The following is a 23,710-nucleotide window of genomic DNA, read 5'->3' as shown; positions in this document are numbered from 1 at the left end:
CTTTGCTCATCCTTCAGTTCTTGAGCCGCGGCCGTCAACCTGCGCTCTCTGGGCCTGTCTTGGCCCTCTGCCGCGGGTGTTGGCTCCTCCTCCACCATCGTCTTGGAATGGCTGCCACTATCAGACATCTTGATGTAATGCCAGGATGTTCGATGTTCTAGAATGTTCCGGAAGGTTGTGGATGTTCGATGTTCTAGAATGTTCCGGAAGGTTGTGGATGTTCGATGGTCTAGAATTGCACGGTCATCGTGGTGCATATAAGTTTTACTGTAACTGTCCCTCTTGCAATGATGAAGCAACTCGTCTTTGATGTTTACTGATTGGCTTTATTTCCGTTCGAAGAGAACATCTTTATTCCGAACCGTAAAACTGTGAAAACATACATGAAATACAATCAATCACGGATCAAACCATAACAACATACATACAATTTATCGGTCGTTACAAGGGTGGTTGTTAACCCACTGAACTTAACTACAAGCGCAGTACGGCCCCAAACGTACCTTATTGACTGCATGCAATATGAGAGGACTGTTATGGAGCTTGGTGTCGATGTGGCTTGTCTGAAGATGGTGAAGAAGTGAAGGGACTAACCTTATAGGGTCTCAATATTTATACACTAGTGGCGATCTATTATGACATCACAAAGAAGTGGGGGAGGACAGTAGCCTTACAGTGTATTGCAAGGTCTGACATTGACCAAACTTGATATGCATGACCTTGGTGGGCTCTAGGTCAACTCCTGAAAAGGGGGTCAATGTCAGACTTTGCAATCAAAAGTTAGGGGGCTAATAACCCTTGCCATAATTTCAGTGCGCCCCTAACTTTTGATTGCAAGGTCTGACATTGACCCCCTTTTCAGGAGTTGACCTAGAGCCCACCAAGGTCATGCATATCAAGTTTGGTCAATGTCAGACCTTGCAATACACTGTAAGGCACTGTAAGGCTACTGTCCTCCCCCACTTCCAGTGATGAAGCTAAGCTATGCTAACGGAGCGTCTATTCCCAAAGCTAAAATGCACGCACAGAGACAAAAAGGGTATGCATCTTCTTGTCTAACTCCAGGGAAGATGTTAAATAAGCTAATTTAAAAAAAAAAGTGGAGTTATCCTTTAAAGCATGAGTTCTAGGTCAGTGAGTGAAGAGGACTCAGTTTAAAGCTTGTGTTCTAGGTCAGTGAGTGAAGAGGACTCAGTTTAAAGCGTGTGTTCTAGGTCAGTGAGTGAAGAGGACTCAGTTTAAAGCATGTGTTCTAGGTCAGTGAGTGAAGAGGACTCAGTTTAAAGCATGAGTTCTAGGTCAGTGAGTGAAGAGGACTCAGTTTAAAGCATGAGTTCTAGGTCAGTGAGTGAAGATGACTCAGTTTAAAGCATGAGTTCTAGGTCAGTGAGTGAAGAGGACTCAGTTTAAAGCATGTCTCCATAGCTATAATATGGAATATATACGATGGGTCTACAAACATCGTTAAACCGGTCTGAAACGCTGGCGCTAGATATTAAAGATTGAAAAACAGTGTGGCAGTCAATGTGTTAAGTGTGGGGTCGTCAAAAAAAATTCCTAAATAAAATGGGGTCATGGTATAAAAAAAATTGAGAACCCCTGGTCTAGAGAATGAAATGATGGTGAAAACAAACAACGGAAAGATAAATATCGTCACGCTTTATTCACATCGGTTTGACAGACGGCTAACTAGTAAAAACCGGCGTGAAGACATGCTGGTGTGTTTAGTCTCAAGTAGTAGATAGAGATAGAGATAGAGATAGAGATAGATAGATAGATAGATAGATAGATAGAGATCTTTATTGATAATGAAACATATATATACAAGTATACATATAAGGCTCACCATTATCAAAAGGGTAAAAACACAATAAAGCTTACAGCTTATTTCCATTGCGGTCCTTCAGATGTCTGTGAGTAAAATGTACTGGTGAGTGTGTGCCTGGATGTGTGTAGGTGTATGAGAGTATGAGTGCAGCATGATACAACATGCACTTGTTAAAGCCTGTGGGTAAACGAGGGTGTGCCCACCACGCAGGGGGGAGGAAAACATAGGGAGATAAAATACAGTAAAAAATAATCAGATACAATAAAAAACTATTAATACAAATAAAAAATATACAAATAAAAACCTAGGACTGTTGACATTTACAGAAACTAGATTTCTACATGTAACCTATATGCTATATCTCTAGGCTCCAGAGGGTTCATAGCTCAGTCTATTTCAAAGTCATTGTTCAGATAGAGCTATATTTGCTCCACGTTGCCCGGTGAGTTTCCTACAGCGACTCCCGTTTGCGTCTTTCCTTTGACTTTGTATGCATTTTGCACCGCCTCAAAAATTTCGTTTCACGTTGTTATTTGACATTGCAGGCGACCTACCTCTTGGATGGCTGTCATGACAACGTGTTGTACCGATTCCTCCATCATCATTATGGTCTGGATGTATTCTGGAAGAGCACATTAGGGATATAACATTAAAGGTATGGTAGGAGATATCATTTACAAACCTTTAGCATATTAAAGACCTACACTAAATATATTTATATCTATTAGAGGACATTATTTCAGCCTGTGAAAGATCTACACTAAATATATTCAATATATGTATATCTATTAGAGGACATTATTTCAGCATATGAAAAAACTGCCGGTGTCTGCACGTCTCACTGGGTGCAAGATATAGAGCATTGCATTTAAAATTAAAACATCATAATTGGCAAACGAATGCAAACACAGTCGCACACGGACCTTGTTTCTGTTCACAGTTGACGGCGCAGCCCAGGATCAGCTGCAGCATCCTGCCCAGCTCCGCGGCGTCCGAGTGCTCTCCTATCATGCCCAGGTCGGGCAGCGTGAAGTCGTTTATCTGCTGACCCAGGATCTGCACGTGGCCATACAAACACACAGTTTTACCACCTCAGAGCGGGGTGAAGTCGTTTATCTGCTGACCCAGGATCTGCATGTGGCCATACAAACACACAGTTTTACCACCTCAGAGCGGGGTGAAGTCGTTTATCTGCTGACCCAGGATCTGCATGTGGCCATACAAACACACAGTTTCACCACCGCTGAGCGGGGTGAAGTCGTTTATCTGCTGACCCAGGATCTGCACGTGGCCATACAAACACAGTTTTACCACCGCTGAGCGGGGTGAAGTCGTTTATCTGCTGACCCAGGATCTGCATGTGGCGATACAAACACACAGTTTTACCACCGCTGAGCGGGGTGAAGTAGTTTATCTGCTGACCCAGGATCTGCATGTGGCGATACAAACACAGTTTCACCACCGCAGAGCGGGGTGAAGTCGTTTATCTGCTGACCCAGGATCTGCACGTGGCCATACAAACACACAGTTTTACCACCGCAGAACGGGGTGAAGTCGTTTATCTGCTGACCCAGGATCTGCACGTGGCCATACAAACACACAGTTTCACCACCGCTGAGCGGGGTGAAGTCGTTTATCTGCTGACCCAGGATCTGCACGTGGCCATACAAACACACAGTTTCACCACCTCAGAGCGGGGTGAAGTCGTTTATCTGCTGACCCAGGATCTGCACGTGGCCATACAAACACAGTTTTACCACCGCAGAACGGGGTGAAGTCGTTTATCTGCTGACCCAGGATCTGCACGTGGCGATACAAACACACAGTTTTACCACCGCTGAGCGGGGTGAAGTCGTTTATCTGCTGACCCAGGATCTGCACGTGGCGATACAAACACACAGTTTTACCACCGCTGAGCGGGGTGAAGTCGTTTATCTGCTGACCCAGGATCTGCACGTGGCCATACAAACACACAGTTTTACCACCGCTGAGCGGGGTGAAGTCGTTTATCTGCTGACCCAGGATCTGCACGTGGCCATACAAACACACAGTTTTACCACCTCAGAGCGGGGTGAAGTCGTTTATCTGCTGACCCAGGATCTGCACGTGGCCATACAAACACACAGTTTCACCACCTCAGAGCGGGGTGAAGTAGTTTATCTGCTGACCCAGGATCTGCACGTGGCCATACAAACACACAGTTTCACCACCGCTGAGTGGGGTGAAGTCGTTTATCTGCTGACCCAGGATCTGCACGTGGCCATACAAACACAGTTTTACCACCGCAGAACGGGGTGAAGTCGTTTATCTGCTGACCCAGGATCTGCACGTGGCCATACAAACACAGTTTTACCACCGCTGAGCGGGGTGAAGTCGTTTATCTGCTGACCCAGGATCTGCACGTGGCCATACAAACACAGTTTTACCACCGCTGAGCGGGGTGAAGTAGTTTATCTGCTGACCCAGGATCTGCACGTGGCCATACAAACACACAGTTTCACCACCGCTGAGCGGGGTGAAGTCGTTTATCTGCTGACCCAGGATCTGCACGTGGCCATACAAACACACAGTTTCACCACCGCTGAGTGGGGTGAAGTCGTTTATCTGCTGACCCAGGATCTGCACGTGGCCATACAAACACACAGTTTCACCACGGGCCGCAGCTGCGTTAAGACTCGAGTCTTTACCCTTCCGGGTGCACCATCCCTTAGATCCTAAATGTGAAAAACTGTGATTTGTCTGCTCATTTTACCCTTGATATTATTTTACTTTTCTTTATACTTTTATCACCTGAGAAGCAGGGCGTAGCGCTTAGCTTTTCCCCAAGGAGCACGTGATTTTAATTTACACATGTAGTCAGTAAATTGTTAACCATGACATGAAGGTATCTTTCTCTCTTAACTTGCTCTAACCTTTAAATTAAATTCATTAATATTGCTGTGGATGATAATGCATTTTGCGTATATATTACCTAAGGGAGGAGACAACTGTTGCCAAGGAATGTGAGCCGTTCACCTTAAATCACTGCTCAGTGACATTCATCCACTCTTTCTGTGCTCATCCTCCCTTCATGGCTAAAGTGACAGTTTTATTTAATGGGGGGGATGGACTAGACGTGGCAGGGTGCTCTGTGAACTTCCATCTAGGATTAGTGTTTGTTTAGGTACCTCTAATATAAAAGACAAATGGCAGCTGTCAGTAGATTGTTACACTTGAGTGTCTCGCATAGTCAGACCTCTCTCCGCAGGTCAGGAGATATTATAACCCGAGTGTAAGCGCTAACGTTGCTACCACTAACGGGAGACCACCAGGGTGCACAGAAGGTTGAAGCAGATGCTTTGTCATGTCGGAGCTGCTTCCTTGCTGCACAAAACACTCTTGCTGCAGGTAAGAGCCTCTGCTCACACACGCTTTGTTGACAGTCCCGATACAGATACCTGGGCTTTGGGTATCGGCCGATACCGAGTACCGATCCGATACCCATTGTTCAATTAATAAACTGTATGCCTCACTGTGTGGAAGAGACTGGGATCAGGCTTGACTTAAAACATTACTTTCCTAACTTAGTGAAACAAAATGTAACTAATTAACATAGATATAAATGTACTGAATTGTTATTTATTATTAAAATTAAATAACAAAAATTAAATAATAATTAAAATTGTCTCCGATACCCGATCTATACCCGGGGTCGATATCCAATATCAATAGTTGACACAGACAGTAAAATTACGTTGATCCAAGTAACAGGTCTTGGTAATAAAGTTGATTTTTTTTTTTTGCTCGCTCTATACTTGCAAACATGCTTGTAAATAATTTTTTACCCAGTTCCCCTACATCAATCTTTAGTGGCAAATGCAAGTGAAATGCTCACACTGTCGAGTCTGAAAAGGTAATTAGGTTAAAGGGACAGATCACCAAAAACAATGGAAGATTTCTTTACCTCCTGGGTGTAGTCTAGAATACCTTTCAGGACCTTCTTTAAATTACTGATCTGAAAAGAAGTGGAGGAAGAACAGTGTTAGTACGTGGGACATCAGTCTAAATCTAAGCCATTGCGGGGTTTTCCGTTAACCGGTAATTACCGGGAAAATCTGTTCAAAGTCTGACATATTTAAATCTCTCAGGTAATAAAGTTCTGTGAAAATAACTCCCAAGTGGGCCATGGTAGCCTGCTTGATCTCCGTCTCCAGTGTGCCAGCAGGGAGAGGATTCTCTCTCTAGCGCAGCTGCTGTGTGTGTGTGTGTGTTTGTGTGTGGGTACTGTCCGTGGTGCTGAACTTGCTGTGTGTGTGTGTGTGTGTGTGTGTGTGTGTGTGGGCACTGTCCGTGATGCTGAACTTGCTGTGTGTGTGTGTGTGTGTGGGCACTGTCCGTGAGTGTGTGTGTGTGTGTGTGGGCACTGTCCGTGAGTGTGTGTGTGTGTGAGTGTGAGTGTGAGTGTGAGTGTGAGTGTGAGTGTGTGTGTGTGTGTGTGTGTGTGTGTGTGTGTGTGTGTGTGTGTGTGTGTGTGTGTGTGTGTGTGTGTGTGTGTGTGTGTGTGTGTGTGTGTGTGTGTGTGTGTGTGTGTGTGCGCGCACTGTCCGGGGTGCTGAACTTTTTGGAGGCTAGTTTAATTCTCTTCTCTTTATATCTAAAGGTCCCCTCCACTCAGGAACATGTTTTTTCTACAGTTAACTCATCTTGGAGGCATGCCTTTCACTATACAGATTGGTATAGTAGGATATAGTCATTTTCAGTCGTTTATTGAACATTTTGGTAGAATATATAGTATATTTTTCCATCTTTCTCGTATATAGAGGGATGTTACATGTCTGTAATGGAGAAAAAATATATTATATCTCAACATCAGATGACAGTAGATGATTGACAGTAGATGATTGAAACTAGATGTTAGATGATTAACACTAGATGATTGGTAGTAGACGATCGACAGTAGATAACCGACAGTAGATGATTGACAGTATAGGATTGCCATTAGATGATTGACATTAGATGACTGACACTAAATGATATACAGTAGATCAGTGCTTCCCAATCCTCTCCTCGAAGCACCCTAGCCGTTTCCATGTATTTGTTAAATTCCACCACCAGCACAGCTGATTCAACTTAACAAGCCCTTTATTAGTTGAATCAGGTGTGCTGGTGGTGGAATTGAACAAATACATGGAACGGCTGGGGTGCCTCGAGGAGAGGTTTGAGAACCACTGCAGACTGCAGTAGATGATTGACATTAGATGCAGTTATTACTTTTAACCTCCAGTTGTCTCCAACATCAGGCTTAATCCTGCTGATCCAGCCGTCATTGAAATATACTAGGTCTCTGGTGGAAAGGAGAGAGAGAATGAGAGAGAGAGGGAGGACAACAGAAGGAGAGAGAATGAGGGAGAGAGGGAGGAAAACAGAAGGAGAGAGAGAGGGAGGAAAACAGAAGGAAAGAGAGAGAGGGAGGAAACAGAAGGAGTGAGCCAAGTACATCACACAGACAGCATCATATTAGATCTATGGAGTTCAATCTGGATTTAGTACCACCAGGCGCCCGTAACAGGGCAGCAAAGACTGAATGAAATCTACTGTAAGTACAGTTACTTTTTTATAATGGAAATAGCTCAGCCATTTTCCATCAGATTGAGACATGTTTTCTTTTCTAGACGTTCACAGAAAGGTAAAGAAACAAACTACGTTATATTTTATGGAAATAATGGTCAGGTCGACACGTGAAATATAAATCACAAAAATAACGCCAGAATTTTTCAGCAGCTTTCACAGAGGCGTGAGCTGGGTAGTGTCGTTTTATGAAATTCCGATGCCCATTGGAAGCCCTGAGTCTCCTCTATCTTAGGACTACAACGCTTTCATGGCGCGTTATTTCCTCACATCTAATTCATCCGGTTTCCGCCGGGATGTGCCGAGATATTTATGAACTCATATTTCGCTAATAACAATTAAAATCATTGGTAAACAAACGTAGTGCTGAAAATATACACTTTGACTGCTGTTTTGATAGGGTTAGGGTCTTTACTCTTGGCTACATTTGGAGAAAAGAAACGCAACATTAATTAATACGGACTGCATTGATCTATTTATGACGTGAAATAAATCTCTGCCCGATACCGGGCCCGTCAGGCTTAAGGGGTTAAGTCACAGTAAACAGTTTCATTTCATGTAGAATAGGTAGGTTCATTCTCGACTCACATTTTCTGTAGTGCCTGAGCCATGACGGTTCCGGTGGTCAGATCGTCCACCGTCTTGCATGGCGCCTCCACCCCAAACGTCTGGATCTGAACAACAAACAATCAAAATAACAGCCGTCAACATCAACGTCGTCGTCATCATCATCCTCGCAGCCATTATCAGCATCGTCATCTTCATCTTCTTTTTGTAGATTTTTTATTGTTTTTACTACCGGGCCGGTAGAGAGAGAGGAAGAACGGGAGACAGAGCGGGGGGGGGGGGGGAAGACATTCGGCAAAGGAAGCCGGGTCCGGGAATCAAACCCGGGTGGGCCGCTTCGCGATGCAGCGCGTTACATGGTTCGCCCCTTGGGCGCCACTAATCTTCTACATCATTACCATTATCATCACCACCTCATGATCATCTTCATCACCACCAACACTCACTCTCCCCCCTCCTTTGTCTAGAGCCATATGGAATCCGCGATCACGGAATCGCGGACGGAATCGTGGAATTGAGCAATAAAAATGGAATCAACTATAAAAAAAAAAAAATTTAAAAACCTTTTTTTCTTTTTTATACTTTTTCTTTCTTTTATGTTGTGGGACTTGTACAGCACTTTGTTCAACTTTGTCAGTGCTGTAAAGTTTAAACCTTTTTAAATCTTAGACAAACAAAACACTTTGCTTTATAAAAGCAGCACAATGAACACAAATCTGTCGGTGCCGAGTCCGACCTCGTCTTAAATAACAAACAGCATTGCTTGTTGTAGTTAACAAAGAGAGGCAGAGTTGATTATATTATATATATATTATTTTTTTTATTTTTTTTTCATATTCGAATCCCATGCCCATCGAACGAAGCTTCGAAGTATTTAAGACAGCCCTATTAAATGGACTGTTATATCTTATTAAATTGTGGACATTTATTCATTCCCACTTATTAGACACTATTTCTGATGGTAAAATGAGCGTACAAAGCAAAAGACAGAATTCTGAAATATTAAAACGGAAAAAACGGAATTTGGAAAAAAATAAAATGGAATTTGGAAAAAAATAAAACGGATTTCATATGGCTCTAGAGGAGAGGTTAGTAGTCTCTACCTTTGTCTCGCTCACTCTTATTTCACTCTTCCTCTCTAACTCGCTCCTCCCTCTCCTCTCTAACTTGCTCCCCCCTCTCCTCTCCTCTCCTCTCCTCTCCTCTCCTCTCCTCTCCTCTCCTCTCCTCTCCTCTCCTCTCCCCTCCCCTCCTCTCCCCTCCCCTCCCCTCCCCTCTCCTCCCCTCTCCCCGGACGCCTGCAGGGCTCTAGTACAGACAGACAGAAGGAACTGACTGGTCCACGTGGTCCTGACACCACCCGTCCATGTGGCTGTGGAAGAGACTCAAGAGAGGAATGAAGGGAAGGAATGTTGGAATGCTAACGAGGAGGAGGGTGAGGAGGAGTACGTAATACAGAGAGAGTATGTAGCCTACATCATACTACATACTGTTGGAGCTTACTGTGCAGTACATGGAGTGCAGTATGAGTAACATACTACATATAACATACTTGGAGAAGCTGCACACCCCGGCGGAGTGCATGATGTCGGTAGCATCATAAGTTCAGAACAGCTGTTTCCACTTGCAAGCAGTGCAGTCAGGAGGATTTATTGTCAGGTTAGCAAGGAAACACACAGGTGACACTTCAGTGGGCCAGCAGTAAGTTGAAGTTTCAGAAGATCTTAGCTGAACTAGAAACACAGGAAATTACCTGGTGATTGAAAACCACCTGCTCCATATGTGTTGGTGCTTTTAGTATCAAGAGCTCAGTCATATTTACATGTTGTCTAGTGTTAGTCCTTGTATCAAGAGATCAGTCATATTTACATGTTGTCTAGTGTTAGTCTTTATATCAAGAGCTCAGTCATATTTACATGTTGTCTAGTGTTAGTCTTTATATCAAGAGCTCAGTCATATTTACATGTTGTCTAGTGTTAGTCCTTGTATTAAGACCTCAGTCATATTTACATGTTGTCTAGTGTTAGTCCTTGTATTAAGAGCTCAGTCATATTTACATGTTGTCTAGTGTTAGTCCTTGTATTAAGACCTCAGTCATATTTACATGTTGTCTAGTGTTAGTCTTTGTATCAAGAGCTCAGTCATATTTACATGTTGTCTAGTGTTAGTCCTTGTATTAAGACCTCAGTCATATTTACATGTTGTCTAGTGTTAGTCCTTGTATCAAGAGCTCAGTCATATTTACATGTTGTCTAGTGTTAGTCTTTATATCAAGAGCTCAGTCATATTTACATGTTGTCTAGTGTTAGTCCTTGTATCAAGAGCTCAGTCATACATGTTGTCTAGTGTTAGTCTTTGTATTAAGACCTCAGTCATATTTACATGTTGTCTAGTGTTAGTCCTTGTATTAAGACCTCAGTCATATTTACATGTTGTCTAGTGTTAGTCCTTGTATTAAGACCTCAGTCATATTTACATGTTGTCTAGTGTTAGTCCTTGTATTAAGAGCTCAGTCATATTTACATGTCGTCTAGTGTTAGTCCTTGTATCAAGAGCTCAGTCATATTTACATGTCGTCTAGTGTTAGTCCTTGTATTAAGACCTCAGTCATATTTACATGTTGTCTAGTGTAGTCCTTGTATTAAGACCTCAGTCATATTTACATGTTGTCTAGTGTAGTCCTTGTATTAAGACCTCAGTCGATCAACTAGAGAATAAAAACATCACAAACGTCTCTGTTTCCATTTCTTATTGTTGCCCATTTTTTTTACATTTGGATGACAGATTGGGCCTTTAACACTTTAATCGCCGATGACGTGTTTAGACGTCATTCCTAGCCATGCTCATTCTGCCGAAGACGCCGTAACTCGTCTTTGATATCAATATTTCAAAAATCTGTGATCGAAATCATATTTCCCCTCCGGGGCCCTGAGATATACTGCAAAGCTCCACTCAACTCTCTAGCGGTTCAAGAGCGCCATCTGGTGGCCGATCGGCAGATCGCCAACAGGAAATGACTCGTCGAACCGGAAGTGCTCATCCATATGTCGTCCGGGCACTCGCTATCGTTAGAGAGACTCCGTCTTGACACAGTGAACATCGATCGGTGCAAATAACTCAAAAAAACAACATGATTTGGACGTATATACTATTATACAACCTGGAAATGGATCGGGCATTTCTCCATCCCATAATAGAAAAAATTCTGTTCCACGCTCATCTGCCAGCGGCGCGAGGAAGCCACGGTGAGTTGCAGCGTTATATTCTAACGTGTTCCATATAAACTGCTATGATGATCATATGACCCACACTGGATGAATCATCTAACGCTGCCCACGGAATTATAAACGACCCCCCGCCCATCCGGTCATCATCAGATGATACGTAGTAACTTCTAGAAGTACCTCCAGTTGAAATTTATTATCTGGCACAGATCGCTATCAAACTGTATTTCATCATGCATATAATGCATTTGGGTCTATAAATCACGTTCTGAAGAAAGCTGCAGAAAACGATAAAAACATACTTATACTTTAGACCAGGGATCGGCAATAGGCGGCCCGCGGGCCAACATTGGCCCGCCAGCAATAATTTCTGGCCCGTCAGATTATTTTGAGAATATGATATTTATTTGACGCACGGGAAATATTCACTCGGGACGCCAAGGTGTCTTTTATTGTGAAGCTGTATCTATCTACCGGCAGTCATCAAAAGCATGTCTGTCACTATAGCCAATTGAAATGCTAGAAATGGTCAGGTGGACTGGGAGAACCAATGGAATAGTCCCACCGGGCCCTGTGTCTATTTCCCTAACGCACTTTCACTTCCGCGTTCGAGATGCGACTCGCGAGCGAGTTGAAGAAAACAAAACAAACATCTTTGGATAGATTCTTTGCAACGGGGAAATATAACGCTTCTTTTAATAAACAGGAGCCATACTTAAAATACGGGTTTATCGTAACAGGTCGGTGATCCTTGCGTGCCGAGCCGACGTCCTCTCTGCATAATATGTGGCGACAACAACAACAACAACAACGAGGCAAGTTGGCAGATAAAGTAGCTGCATTCAACGCCAATCTGGAATTGGAGGGCGGCGAGTGGATATGACATGTTTCAAACATTAGCAGGGATTTTGGAGGACTTAACAACAAACAAGAAGGTATGGTGAGTCGTGTTTTCATGCATTCTGATCTGTTCATCACCCGCCGGTGTTCTGCAAAATTCTACTCTTCCTCGAATTCTGCTGCCAGCACTCCTGCGCGCAGAACACCGCGGTGTTCTGCAACAGCTGAGAGCTGTTCATGAATGAATGGATGAGTGAGAACTTTGTTTGGCGGATTGCAGAGTGGGTGCAGTGCAGTGCGGCGCAGTGCACACGGTTGTTGGGGGGATGCAGACCAGAGAAAAACGTTTGTCTTTTTTCAATATCAGTATATTAAATTAGCCATTGTTTTTGATCCTGGCCCGCGAAGGAACGGCTTGGGGAAAATCTGGCCCGCGGCAAAACCTAATTGGCGACCCCTGCTTTAGACCATATTTTAGTATGAATATGTGAACGAAAAAGTATAACGTTGCTACACCCTGAACAATACATATAGGACATTGAATGGGCCATAATAATGGCAATTTAGCAATAGAATTTAAAAAGTTATAGCCCTGCAAAGAAGGGGAACTTCTTCATAGACAAATAGAGCTGGCTAGGGATGGTAAATTATGAATTTGAACCATGGCGATCAAAGTGTTAATGAATACAATTATAGAACACAAACAAAGTGAGATGTTTAAACACACATATTTATATTGTTGTCAGTTTGTTTTGGCCTATCCATCTGTCTAATCAGTGTCTAGTCTTTCCGTTCGTTTACAGTACATACCGGTCTATCCATCTATCTGCTGGCCTGGCCTAACCTACTGATGTTTAGATAACAGGCGTCCAAATCTTGCCTCGTCACGAGTGTGTGAGAGAGAGAGAGAGAGAGAGAGAGAGAGAGAGAGAGAGAGAGAGAGAGAGAGAGAGAGAGAGAGAGAGACAGAGACAGAGACAGAGACAGAGACAGAGACAGAGACAGAGACAGAGACAGAGACAGAGAGGGAGAGGGAGAGGGAGAGGGAGAGGGAGAGGGAGAGGGAGAGGGAGAGGGAGAGGGAGAGGGAGAGAGGGAGAGAGGGAGAGGGAGAGGGAGAGGGAGAGGGAGAGGGAGAGGGAGAGGGAGAGGGAGAGGGAGAGGGAGAGGGAGAGAGAGAGAGTGAGAGAGTGAGAGAGAGAGAGAGAGAGAGAGAGAGAGAGAGAGAGGGGTAAACAAGAGCACCTGACACTGACTGTAGTCAGCGAAGGACAGCATCACATGTCGCTGAGGTGACATAATGTTGGTTCTAAACACACTGACACCATCAGACAGCGTTACATCACTGGAGTGGACACAGCTAGGAAACAACATTCATCAAAAACCTGCAAAGAGGCCAGTGACTCAAACCACCGGCTGAAGCAGAAATGGAGGATCATGGCCGTGTAGAGACTGGAGGGGGATTTCTACTGGTGTACCGTTATATAATAAACATCAATGACCGTTTTCTACTTCTGACACAGAAACTGCTCCACACACACACACACACACACAAGTGATTCCCACTGGTTGAGAATGTACTTGTGGTGGCTAGGGGTGTAACGGATCGTAAAGCAGGGTTAGAAATGAACGGGGGCTTGGGGCAAAATGCCCTCGAAAATTGACCAAATGCCCTCGAAAATCAGTTAAGGGGGGCAAGAAAAGCCCCCGACAGTTTACTAATTATATATATAATTATATATATGCTCTACAGTGCGAGCATTTCCCTCGTATTTGCCCCTAATAATATGTGTGTGTGCGAACCGGAAAAATAATTTACTTGCAGTGTGCGAGACGAGTGAATATTACAAAACAGCTCCGCTGTTAATAGTTCAGAAACTGGACTGAAATTCAGTTTTTGGGTGGAATGCAAGGAGGGAGGGAGGCGGGGCCCGTTGCGTGTTACAGGTACTTGAGAGGTGCGAACACAGACAGACAGACGGAGAGCTCTGCTATCATCAAGCATGCATAGTGTAACATTAAGTTACACTGCTATCTTAACGTCAGCCTGTGACTGCAACTTGTTCCTGTTTGCGGACGACTCAGCCCTGCTGGTCTCTGACAAGAACAAATTGCAGGTTGAAAAAACCCTCAGCACGGAACTAGGCAAAATCTGCATATGGCTCGCTGATAACAAACTATCATTACACATGGGCAAAACAGAGTCCATTCTCTTCGGTTCAAATAACAAACTCAGCAAGACCGACGGCTTCTCAGTTACAGTGGGTGACAATATTGTCACAAGGAAAGACGAAATTACCTACCTGGGTTCCATCCTAGAGGCAAATGTTTCCTGTGACAAAATGGCATCCAATGTAATAAAAAAAGTCAACCAACGAACTAGATTCTTGTACCGGATCTCCTCTCTGGTAAACAAGAATACCCTGAGGACTCTGGCAGGAGCACTCATTCAAGGGTACTATGACTATGCGTGCACCTCATGGTACCAAAGCACCTCAAAGGCGCTTAAAACAAAATGACAAACATCACAAAACAAACTGGTCAGACTACTACTTGACCTGAACCCCAGAACCCACCTCACCCCTGCCCACTTTGCCAACCTAGGATGGCTTAGAGTAGACGACAGAGTACAGCAACTTGCAATGGGCCTGGTCTACAAGATACACTATACGACCGGGGTGCCCATGTACATGTCAAAATACTTCCCAAAGGTCAGTGAATACCACAACCACTACACCAGAGGAAGCTCAACAAATCATGTTAAACCCAGATTCGGCTCAAACAAGGGACTAAACACGTTTCGCAATTATGCCACAACAATGTGGAACGCCCTACCCAAAGCTGTAAAGGAATGTGAATCCCTGCCCACATTCAAAACCGCCCTTAAAGAGCACCTACGGGAGGCTGCAATTCGAAACTGGCCACCGTAAATGCCCAAAACCCCCACCACCTCCTAATAGACAGTCTCCTCCCCACCGCATGTATATATTCCCTCCCCGCCGTATGTATATTCCCCTCCCACCCACCCACCCCCTCCTAATGTACAGTCCCCTCCCCATCATATGTATATACTCTGTCAGGATCTAGGGGTAACAGTACTGTATATTTGAATACCGCCTATGTCACAAATGTATCAGTACTAAATACCTATATGTCCCTATGCCATAAATGTCATGTATGTTATGTATGTCATAAATGTCTATATGAATTGAAAATGGGGGACCCTGATGGAAACAAGACAAACGTCTTTCTCAGGTCTGCATCCCCTTAACAATTGTATGTATTGAGCCGTACTGTATTGTACCCATTCTGCAATCTGTTAAATAAAGTTTTCATTCATTCATTCATTCAAGCATCTGCATAGCGCGACCTGTGTAACGTTAAGTAACTTGTGTTCGGCGGGGAAAGACAGTTCCATTTGTAACACAACTCCAAAGAATAACATCCAAATCCGATCCCGATGCGCATTTCCTTCATTCCACAGCGCTGAGCGCGCAACGTATTTCATTGATCGATCTGGCCAGAGCCTATACTCAAACGTTCCAGTGCTGTCTTCGGGTTGATTTTAATCCAAACGTCCATTCAAAACTTGTATTATGAAATAATTGTGGGATGTCTGACTATTTCCCTATGCATTGGTGCGAGTTCAGCTGACAGTCCATAGTCCATGACATAAGTTCATGAGATGCTCTGTTCTTTTGTTGTGTTTGAGGTGGATGTTGTTGCGTGTGTGGGGTTTTTCATGTATCAATTTGAAACAAGCCTCTTGACTGTTGGAATTAGGGATGTTAAAAATAAAATAGCTAATAATATTATTCAATATTAGACATTCATTGATCCAGAGGCAACCGGCCAGGGGAGGAAATTAGGCCACTTTACTCGCCAAATGCGAGTATTTTTTACGTTTGGCGAGTGATTCATGAAGACCACTCGCCAGTCTGGCGAGTATACAAAAAAAAAAAACATTCTGCAATCACTGCACTGGCAAACGGTGCGCGTCTTCTGGGTGCTCGCTTTAGTTGACAGTGCCACGAGAGCACTGCACAAGACCACCCGCGGACATATAATGTTTAATAAAAGTTTGCGCAGTACTGGCCAACCCGCGGACATATAATGATAAAAGTCCTGCGTTACTAGGCTAGCCATCAGGAGCACTCTCAAACGGATAACGTTAAACACAGCAGAAGATGGAAAACAGACAGACTGACCAACGGGGAACTGCATCCAACCCTAGTACAACCCTCGAGTATAAGTTACTAAGGACACATTTAAATCACAGAGGTGTAATGTTAGTCTACTGGAAATGTATACAGTGGTTAGCTTCTAGTTTTAGCGATAGCTGCTTGCTAGCTAATGTTAGCCCCGTGTGCTCAAAGCAGCCAGCTAGGTGTATCTGTTATGACTATAATGTTTCCAAAAAAGCACCGGACTACGACGTAAGGTTAGACATTTTATTTCATGCTCAAAAGCCCCTGGCTTGCACATCGCAGTCACGAAAGGGGCTAGCTAAGCTCAACCAGTGCACTGTGTACAACAGCACACCAACCCAACTGACGTTATCACAACACTTGACGGTACTGTCGTAAGACCACCGTGCTGTCTTAAAGGCACAGTGTGCCTACCCAGATGCATACACAACATTGACGAGGCTTGACAACCGAGGTTCAAAGTTAACTTGATTGATTGAAAACTTTATTAACAGATTGCAGAATGGGTACAATACAGTACGGCATTTTCAATTCATCATAACATATGACATACAGATAGACTACTGCTACATCTATATATTTCACATCTATCCAGGGTTAGAAATTTAAAAAAAATTTCAAGGGCTTTTTTTGCCCCCCTTAATTGATTTTCGGGGGCTTTTTTTTGTATTTCGGGGGCACTGAATTTTTATGATAAACGGTAGGGGTGGGACGGTTCACAAAATGGACGGTTTGGTTCGTATCACGATTTTGGGGTCACGGTTTTCAGTTCGATATACGTTAATCTTTATTAAAAAAAAATGTAACACTCAAATCTAAACATGCTTCTCATTTATTAAAAATAAAATAAAAGGTTTACAGTGTTTACAGCCTTAAATAATGTTTGGCACACAAAGACCAAACTGACTGAAAAATATAGGCTACATTTGTCAAAGTATTAACTTAGTGCAAACAAACAATATGCTCAGCCAGCACTAGACTTTCCTTTCTTTAATTAATATAAACACACAAAAACAATGTCAACCATGTTTAAATTCCCTGATTGTCAGTTCTTAATGGAAAGATTCGTTTTCTGCTTGAAATTATTATGTTTCTGTCTACATTTATTTAGACTAACATTATTTAAATATTGAGTGCAACTGTGGTGGATTACGTAATTCGGTGAGTTGGAACTATCTATGGGTTGGCGCCGGGTCCCCACGGACATTTTAGCGTGTGGCACCTTCAGCTCCGGTCACGTTAGGAGCAGTTCATAACATCAACAAGCAGCGCGAAAGCGGCAATAGTCCCGGTTGGAGTTAGTAAAACACAGTTGTATGTTAGCCTTCTTGGATGTTGAATAAACGCCTATCATTGTCTTTAAACACCCCGCCTCTCAGACTCCCATTTCCTCCTCTGCTACAGTAGCTAGTAGCTACGGTGTTAGCTGTTGTTGTGAAGGGCTAGCTAGCTAACAGCTACAAACATTGTACAGACTGCTAACGCTATGGCAAGATGTGTGTAGGCCTATGTAATGTTAATGGCTATGTTTTTAAAGTCGTAATGAAGATTGATTTATATTGTGCGTGCCATTTTTACACAAACTGACTAGCACCTGCTGCCTGCAGCCAGTGCATAACACCGGCTCCGCCAAATGATTTTTTTTATTTGCGCGTCATCTGAACCGTATACGATACACAGACGCTCCATTACCGGATAAATATATATAATTAGTAAACTGTCGGGGGCATTAAGTGCCCCCCTTAACTGATTTTCAAGGGCATTTTGTCCATTTTCAAGGGCATTATGCCCCAAGCCCCCGTTAATTTCGAACCCTGCATCTATCTATACACTTCACAACATACTTCGGTTTTTTTCTTTCACTGCCCAACCCAGTCCAACCCAGCATCTTTCACTGCCCAGTTCAGCCCAACCCAGTCCAGAATAGATACCTCTTTCATGTTAATATGTTTTATGCTAATATTGTGAAGAGTAGAGATTAATGTTTTATGCTAATACATATTTTAAAGAGTAGAGACACGGTGTGATTATTTTACTATGATTGAAAATCTATTTAGACGAAGACATACAAAGAAGTAATTATCACAATTAGCGATTTTTTTTGTCTGGTAAAAAATCTGTTTGGCTGGTAAAAAAAATCAGATACTCGCCAGTTGGCTGGTAAGCCAAAAAGTTAGTTTCCTCCCCTGCAACCGGCTATTCGTCTGCTATTTGTAGATATATCAAGACAACAACACAACTTGCCCTCAGGGACAATCATATTTAATCTATTTAGATAGAGTATGTATGTATTATTTACAGATAATTGAAGGTACCTCAAAACATGAAACCAAGCCATGTCACACATCGTGTGTGTGTGTGTGTGTGTGTGTGTGTGTGTGTGTTACTTGAACAATTGTCACTGTGCTCCTAAATTTCTGTGTTTTCCTAAATTTGTATTTAGATTTTATTTATTAACATTTTATTTAGGAGCACATGTGCTCCTTGGGAAAAAGGTTAGCGTAGAGCCCTATATATGGAGACATTAACATTACATTATCAAACATAGGGACGAAGACTGTAAAAAAAAAAGTGTCAACAATGTTTTATAATCTTTGTTAATTTTCATTATAAAAATGTTGTGCCCCCGAAATACAAAAAAAAGCCCCCGAAAATCAATTAAGGGGGGCAAAAAAAGCCCTTGACATTTTTTTTAAATTTCTAACCCTGTCGTAAAGTGATCCATACGGGTCACCCCCGCGGTGTGGCACACATGTGCCAAAATGTAACCATCACAGTTTATACCACACCCTGCTGGTCCACACAGCCAACCAGAGGGGCTGAACCACTGAGGCCAGGGTTCGAAATTAACGGGGGCTTGGGGCAAAATGCCCTCGAAAATTGACCAAATGCCCCCGAATAACAGTTAAGGGGGGCAAAAAAAGCCCCCGACAGTTTACTAATTATATATATAATTATATATATGCTCTACAGTGCGAGCATTTCCCTCGTATTGCCCCTAATAATATGTGTGTGTGCAAACCGGAAAAATCATTTACTTGGAGTGTGCGAGACAGACGAGTGATTGTGAAGAATTACAAAACAGCTCCGCTGTTAATAGTTCAGATTGAAACTGGACTGAAATTCAGTTTTTGGGTGGAATGTTTGTTCCAAGGAGGAGGGAGGCGGGGCCCGCTGCGTGTTACAGGGAGATGCTTCCAGGCACTTGAGAGGATGAGAACACAGAGAGAGCGCTCTGCTCTCATCTAGGGGTGGGACGATACATCGATCCAGATCGATACATCGATGTAATTATCAACGATCGAATCGGATCGATGCGATGTAATAAGATCGATTCATATCGATACTCTTATTTTGAAAATCCTGTGGCGAGTCTCATAACTGATTGTGTTAAATGGGCATATGATATCATCTCATATCGATCGCAGGCACCTGAATCTAATCGTATCGTATTGTATCGTGAGAGACTTTGTGATATCGGCAAATATCGTATCGTTGTCCAAAGAATCGATATCGTATCATATCATGATGAAACTGGTGATTCCCACCCCTACTCTCATCAAGCATTACACTGCTATCTTAACGTTAGCAAGCTAAGCATCTGCATAGCGCGACCTGGCTGTGTAACGTTAAGTAACTTGTGTTCGGCGGGGAAAGACCATTCCATTTGTAACACAACTCCAAAAGAATAACATCCAAATCCGATCCCGATGCGCATTTCCTTCATTCCACAGCGCTGTGAGCGTGCAACGTATTTCATTGATCGATCTGGCCAGAGCCTATACTCACAAACGTTGCGTGTGTGGGGTTTTTCATCAATTTGAAACAAGCCTCTTGACTGTTGGAATTAGGGATGTTAAAAATAAAATATCTAATAATATTATTCAATATTAGACATTCATTGATCCAGAGGCAACCGGTTATTATATCAAGACAACAACACAACTTGCCCTCACTCAGGGACAATAATATGTAATCTATTTAGATAGAGTATGTATGTATTATTTACAGATAATTGAAGGTACCTCAAAACATGAAACCAAGCCATGATGTCACACATCGTGTGCTGTGTGTGTGTTACTTGAACAATTGTCACTGTGCTCCTAAATTTCTGTGTGCTCCTAAATTTGTATTTAGATTTTATTTATTAACATTTTATTTAGGAGCACATGTGCTCCTTGGGAAAAAGGTTAGCGTAGAGCCCTATATATGGAGACATTAACATTACGTTATCAAACATAGGGACGAAGACTGTAAAAAAAAGTGTCAACAATGTTTTATAATCTTTATGTTAATTTTCATTATAAAAATGTTGTGCCCCCGAAATACAAAAAAAGCCCCCGAAAAGCAATTAAGGGGGGCAAAAAAAGCCCTTGAAAAAAAATGTTAATTTCTAACCCTGACTGAGGCCACACCCTGCTGGTCCACACAGCCAACCAGAGGGGCTGAACCACTGAGGCCACACCCTGCTGGTCCACACAGCCAACCAGAGGGGCTGAACCATTGAGGCCACACCCTGCTGGTCCACACAGCCAACCAGAGGGGCTGAACCACTGAGGCCACACCCTGCTGACCCACACAGCCAACCAGAGGGGCTGAACCACTGAGGCCACACCCTGCTGATCCACACAGCCAACCAGAGGAGCTGAACCACTGAGGCCACACCCCGCTGGCCCACACAGCCAACCAGAGGAGCTGAACCACTGAGGCCACACCCCGCTGGCCCACACAGCCAACCAGAGGAGCTGAACCACTGAGGCCACACCCCGCTGGCCCTAGGCTGGACAAGATATGCCTCCTAAAGTGTCTAAACGGAAGTACAACAGGAAGTACAGGCTGCAGGCGTTCCGGTTTCGACAAAACAATTATAGAAACGTGTGAAGTGCACAATATTTCCTCGTTTAAGCCACTGCAACTGCTTTGCCTGAAGAATTTACTACATGACCGGGACGTTCTAGCTTGTTTGCCGACAGGATTCGGGAAAGGTTTGGTCCGTTCGGAGGCAGCTTCCAGGGGAAGTACATACACCGGAAATTCTACCCCATAGACACTTTCGGCAGTAGTTCTTTACCAGGCTTTATCTCGCGGAGATAAAACTGGGAACGAGGTTACGCTGGCCCACAGCTAACCAGAGGGGATGAACCACTGAGGCCACACCCTGCTGGCCCACAGTCAATCAGAGGGGCTGAACCTAAACAATGCTGCTGGTTACATAACACCAATTGCACCAGCAACAGAGAGAGACCCTCACGAGCCACACCCCCTCACATAATACACTGTTGTCCTGGCACACACACACACACACACACACACACACACACACACACACACACACACACTTAAACAGTATGGGTGCATTACACACACACGCATACACAATACAATATACAAGACGTGTGCTGTACAATGAGAGATTTGTAAGAGTGAGAGAAGAAGGGAGAACGGAGAGGAGGGTGGGGGACGAAGAAGAGAATGAGGAAGAGGGGAAGGGAAAGGGGGGAGAGGAGAGGAAGGCATAGAGGAAGAGGGAGGAGAGAGAGGAGAGGGAAGAGAGGAGGAGGGCAGAGAAAGAGAGATGAGGAGGGAAGAGGAGAGGAAGGAGAGGGAAGAGCAGAGAGGAAGGCAGAGAGGAAGAGAGAGAGGAGGGAAGAGAGAGGAGTGTCAAGGGACTCCCTGTTAACACTTTAAGGACCAGCCACGAGTTTATACGTGTTACGGTGCCATGCGTTGTGGACCAGAGCCACGAGTTAACTCGTGGCGAGTTGTTATTGTTTTATTCCATATTAATAACTAGTTATTAACGTCCCCGATCGACTTGCAGGACCTACCCGCATATTTGATTTTCGAAACATGCAATACCGGCCAGATCCGCTTAGGGGCGCCATCGCTCCACTGCAGTATCATTGAGGGCGATTGAAACGCAGATTTCAGCCTGGAATAATGGGATTTATGATCAGCCAATGGACATATCGATCTACCAGATTCCGATGACCAATGACGAAATGCTGCCGGCGATCACATGGGCTGACGGTAGGATACTATTCCCCCAAATTACAGCTGGATTGGACATGGTTTTAAAACGCAACTTGATCGATCAGTGAAAATGGCTACTTGAACGCACACTGTATAGCTAATCAATAATAATAATCGGCATCCCCCGCCGCCCCCATTTCATCCATAGATGCTCTGTAATAGTCCGGATGCTACGCAGTTTGTTTTATTTCATTCGTATATATACAGCAGAAATGGCGTTTGATATAACGTGACTAGCCTTTAGCCTCATATCTAGCTCCCCAGAAAAAAGACGAGGCAAAAACTGCGATAAACCTTATATTCACGGTGCTATAAAATGACAACCAACCGATGGATTTTAATTTTTTTTAAGCCATTATGAAGGCACGGTTTATGCACTCAAGTGACAATGAGAATGGACAGATAGCAATACTATAAAGTATATATATAGCTGTTAGAAAGTACATCGGTTTGTTGACAACGCTCGGTCCTCTGGACTATAAATCGCTGCGGGACTTTGGTAGCCAAAGTGTTAAAAGGGAAATCCCACCACAAAACATTAAACTAATTTACCAGATTGAGGCACAACTGATAAAATGGTCTCCGCATGGCCAAAGCTATTTCTGCTCAGAAATATCAGCATCAAAGTATGTTGACTCCATCGCCCAGCCCTACTGTGAAGGTCAGCCTTGTTAAATCCCTCGGACACAGAGATATGTATGGCCTGTCCGTACACAAACATGTCTCTATTCTACTCACTGAGACAAGTCCTGGAGCTGCTCCACAGACAGAGTAAAACAGCTCCCAGGACACTACGATAGTGTGCAATAGACTGCTGCAGCCATTCTAGATTAGATTAGATTAGATTCACTTTATTGTCATTACACATTACAAGACAGTGCAACGAGATTGTTGATTGTCACATCCTGGTCGGACGTACACAGTCAGTTGCAATATAAGACACATGCATAAAACTGTACAGTAAAGTGCAATGGTTAGCACAATGTGCAATGGTGAGAATAAAAAATTATAATAAAAATAAAGTCTACATAAACTATGGCTATATACACAGGTATACAGTGAGGTGCAGTGGGCGAAGTAGAGTTTTGATTCAGAAGTCTGACAGCTGAGGGGAAGAAACTATTCGTGGTCCCGTTGGTTCTGCCTGGGAGGCTGCGGTAGCGTGCCTAGGGATGGGTACCTTTCACATTTGAACCGATACCGGTACCTGTGAATCGATACCGGTACCCAACGGTACCTTTTTTCGGTACTTTAATCTCAAGAAATTTAATTTACCTACCTCAGTCGTAAAAAAAAAATCCAAACTTCAAATAACTACAATTTCGACAGTTTTCGGCTTGTCATTGCTCCGACTGCTTTGTTGTTGAATCAAGTCAAATCCTAGGTAAGCATAAATTGTGCGT

At 43.5% G+C, this 23,710-nt stretch overlaps 1 protein-coding gene across 4 annotated transcripts in view; it reads right to left on the bottom strand.

The window, feature by feature from the left end:
- hook3 (hook microtubule-tethering protein 3) overlaps positions 1 to 23,710 on the bottom strand; it is a 130,814-nt gene that overhangs the window by 70,968 nt on the left and 36,136 nt on the right. For 3 of the 4 annotated variants that reach the window (XM_084326298.1, XM_084326299.1, XM_084326300.1), the window contains exons 2-6: positions 8,024 to 8,109; positions 7,079 to 7,151; positions 5,772 to 5,822; positions 2,752 to 2,884; positions 2,383 to 2,450 (exon numbers count right to left, since the gene is read on the bottom strand). In XM_084326298.1, the coding sequence (XP_084182424.1) occupies positions 2,383 to 2,450; positions 2,752 to 2,884; positions 5,772 to 5,822; positions 7,079 to 7,151; positions 8,024 to 8,109 (411 nt within the window). Of the gene's footprint in view, positions 1 to 2,382; positions 2,451 to 2,751; positions 2,885 to 5,771; positions 5,823 to 7,078; positions 7,152 to 8,023; positions 8,111 to 23,710 lie in introns of those variants that run through there. The other variant, XM_084326301.1, reaches the window with a different exon arrangement.

This window comes from Notolepis coatsorum (assembly GCF_963971535.1).
Source record: "Notolepis coatsorum genome assembly, chromosome: 12".
In the NCBI taxonomy this organism is placed as follows: domain Eukaryota; kingdom Metazoa; phylum Chordata; class Actinopteri; order Aulopiformes; family Paralepididae; genus Notolepis; species Notolepis coatsorum.
This window is presented reverse-complemented; position numbering and strand designations above follow the sequence as displayed.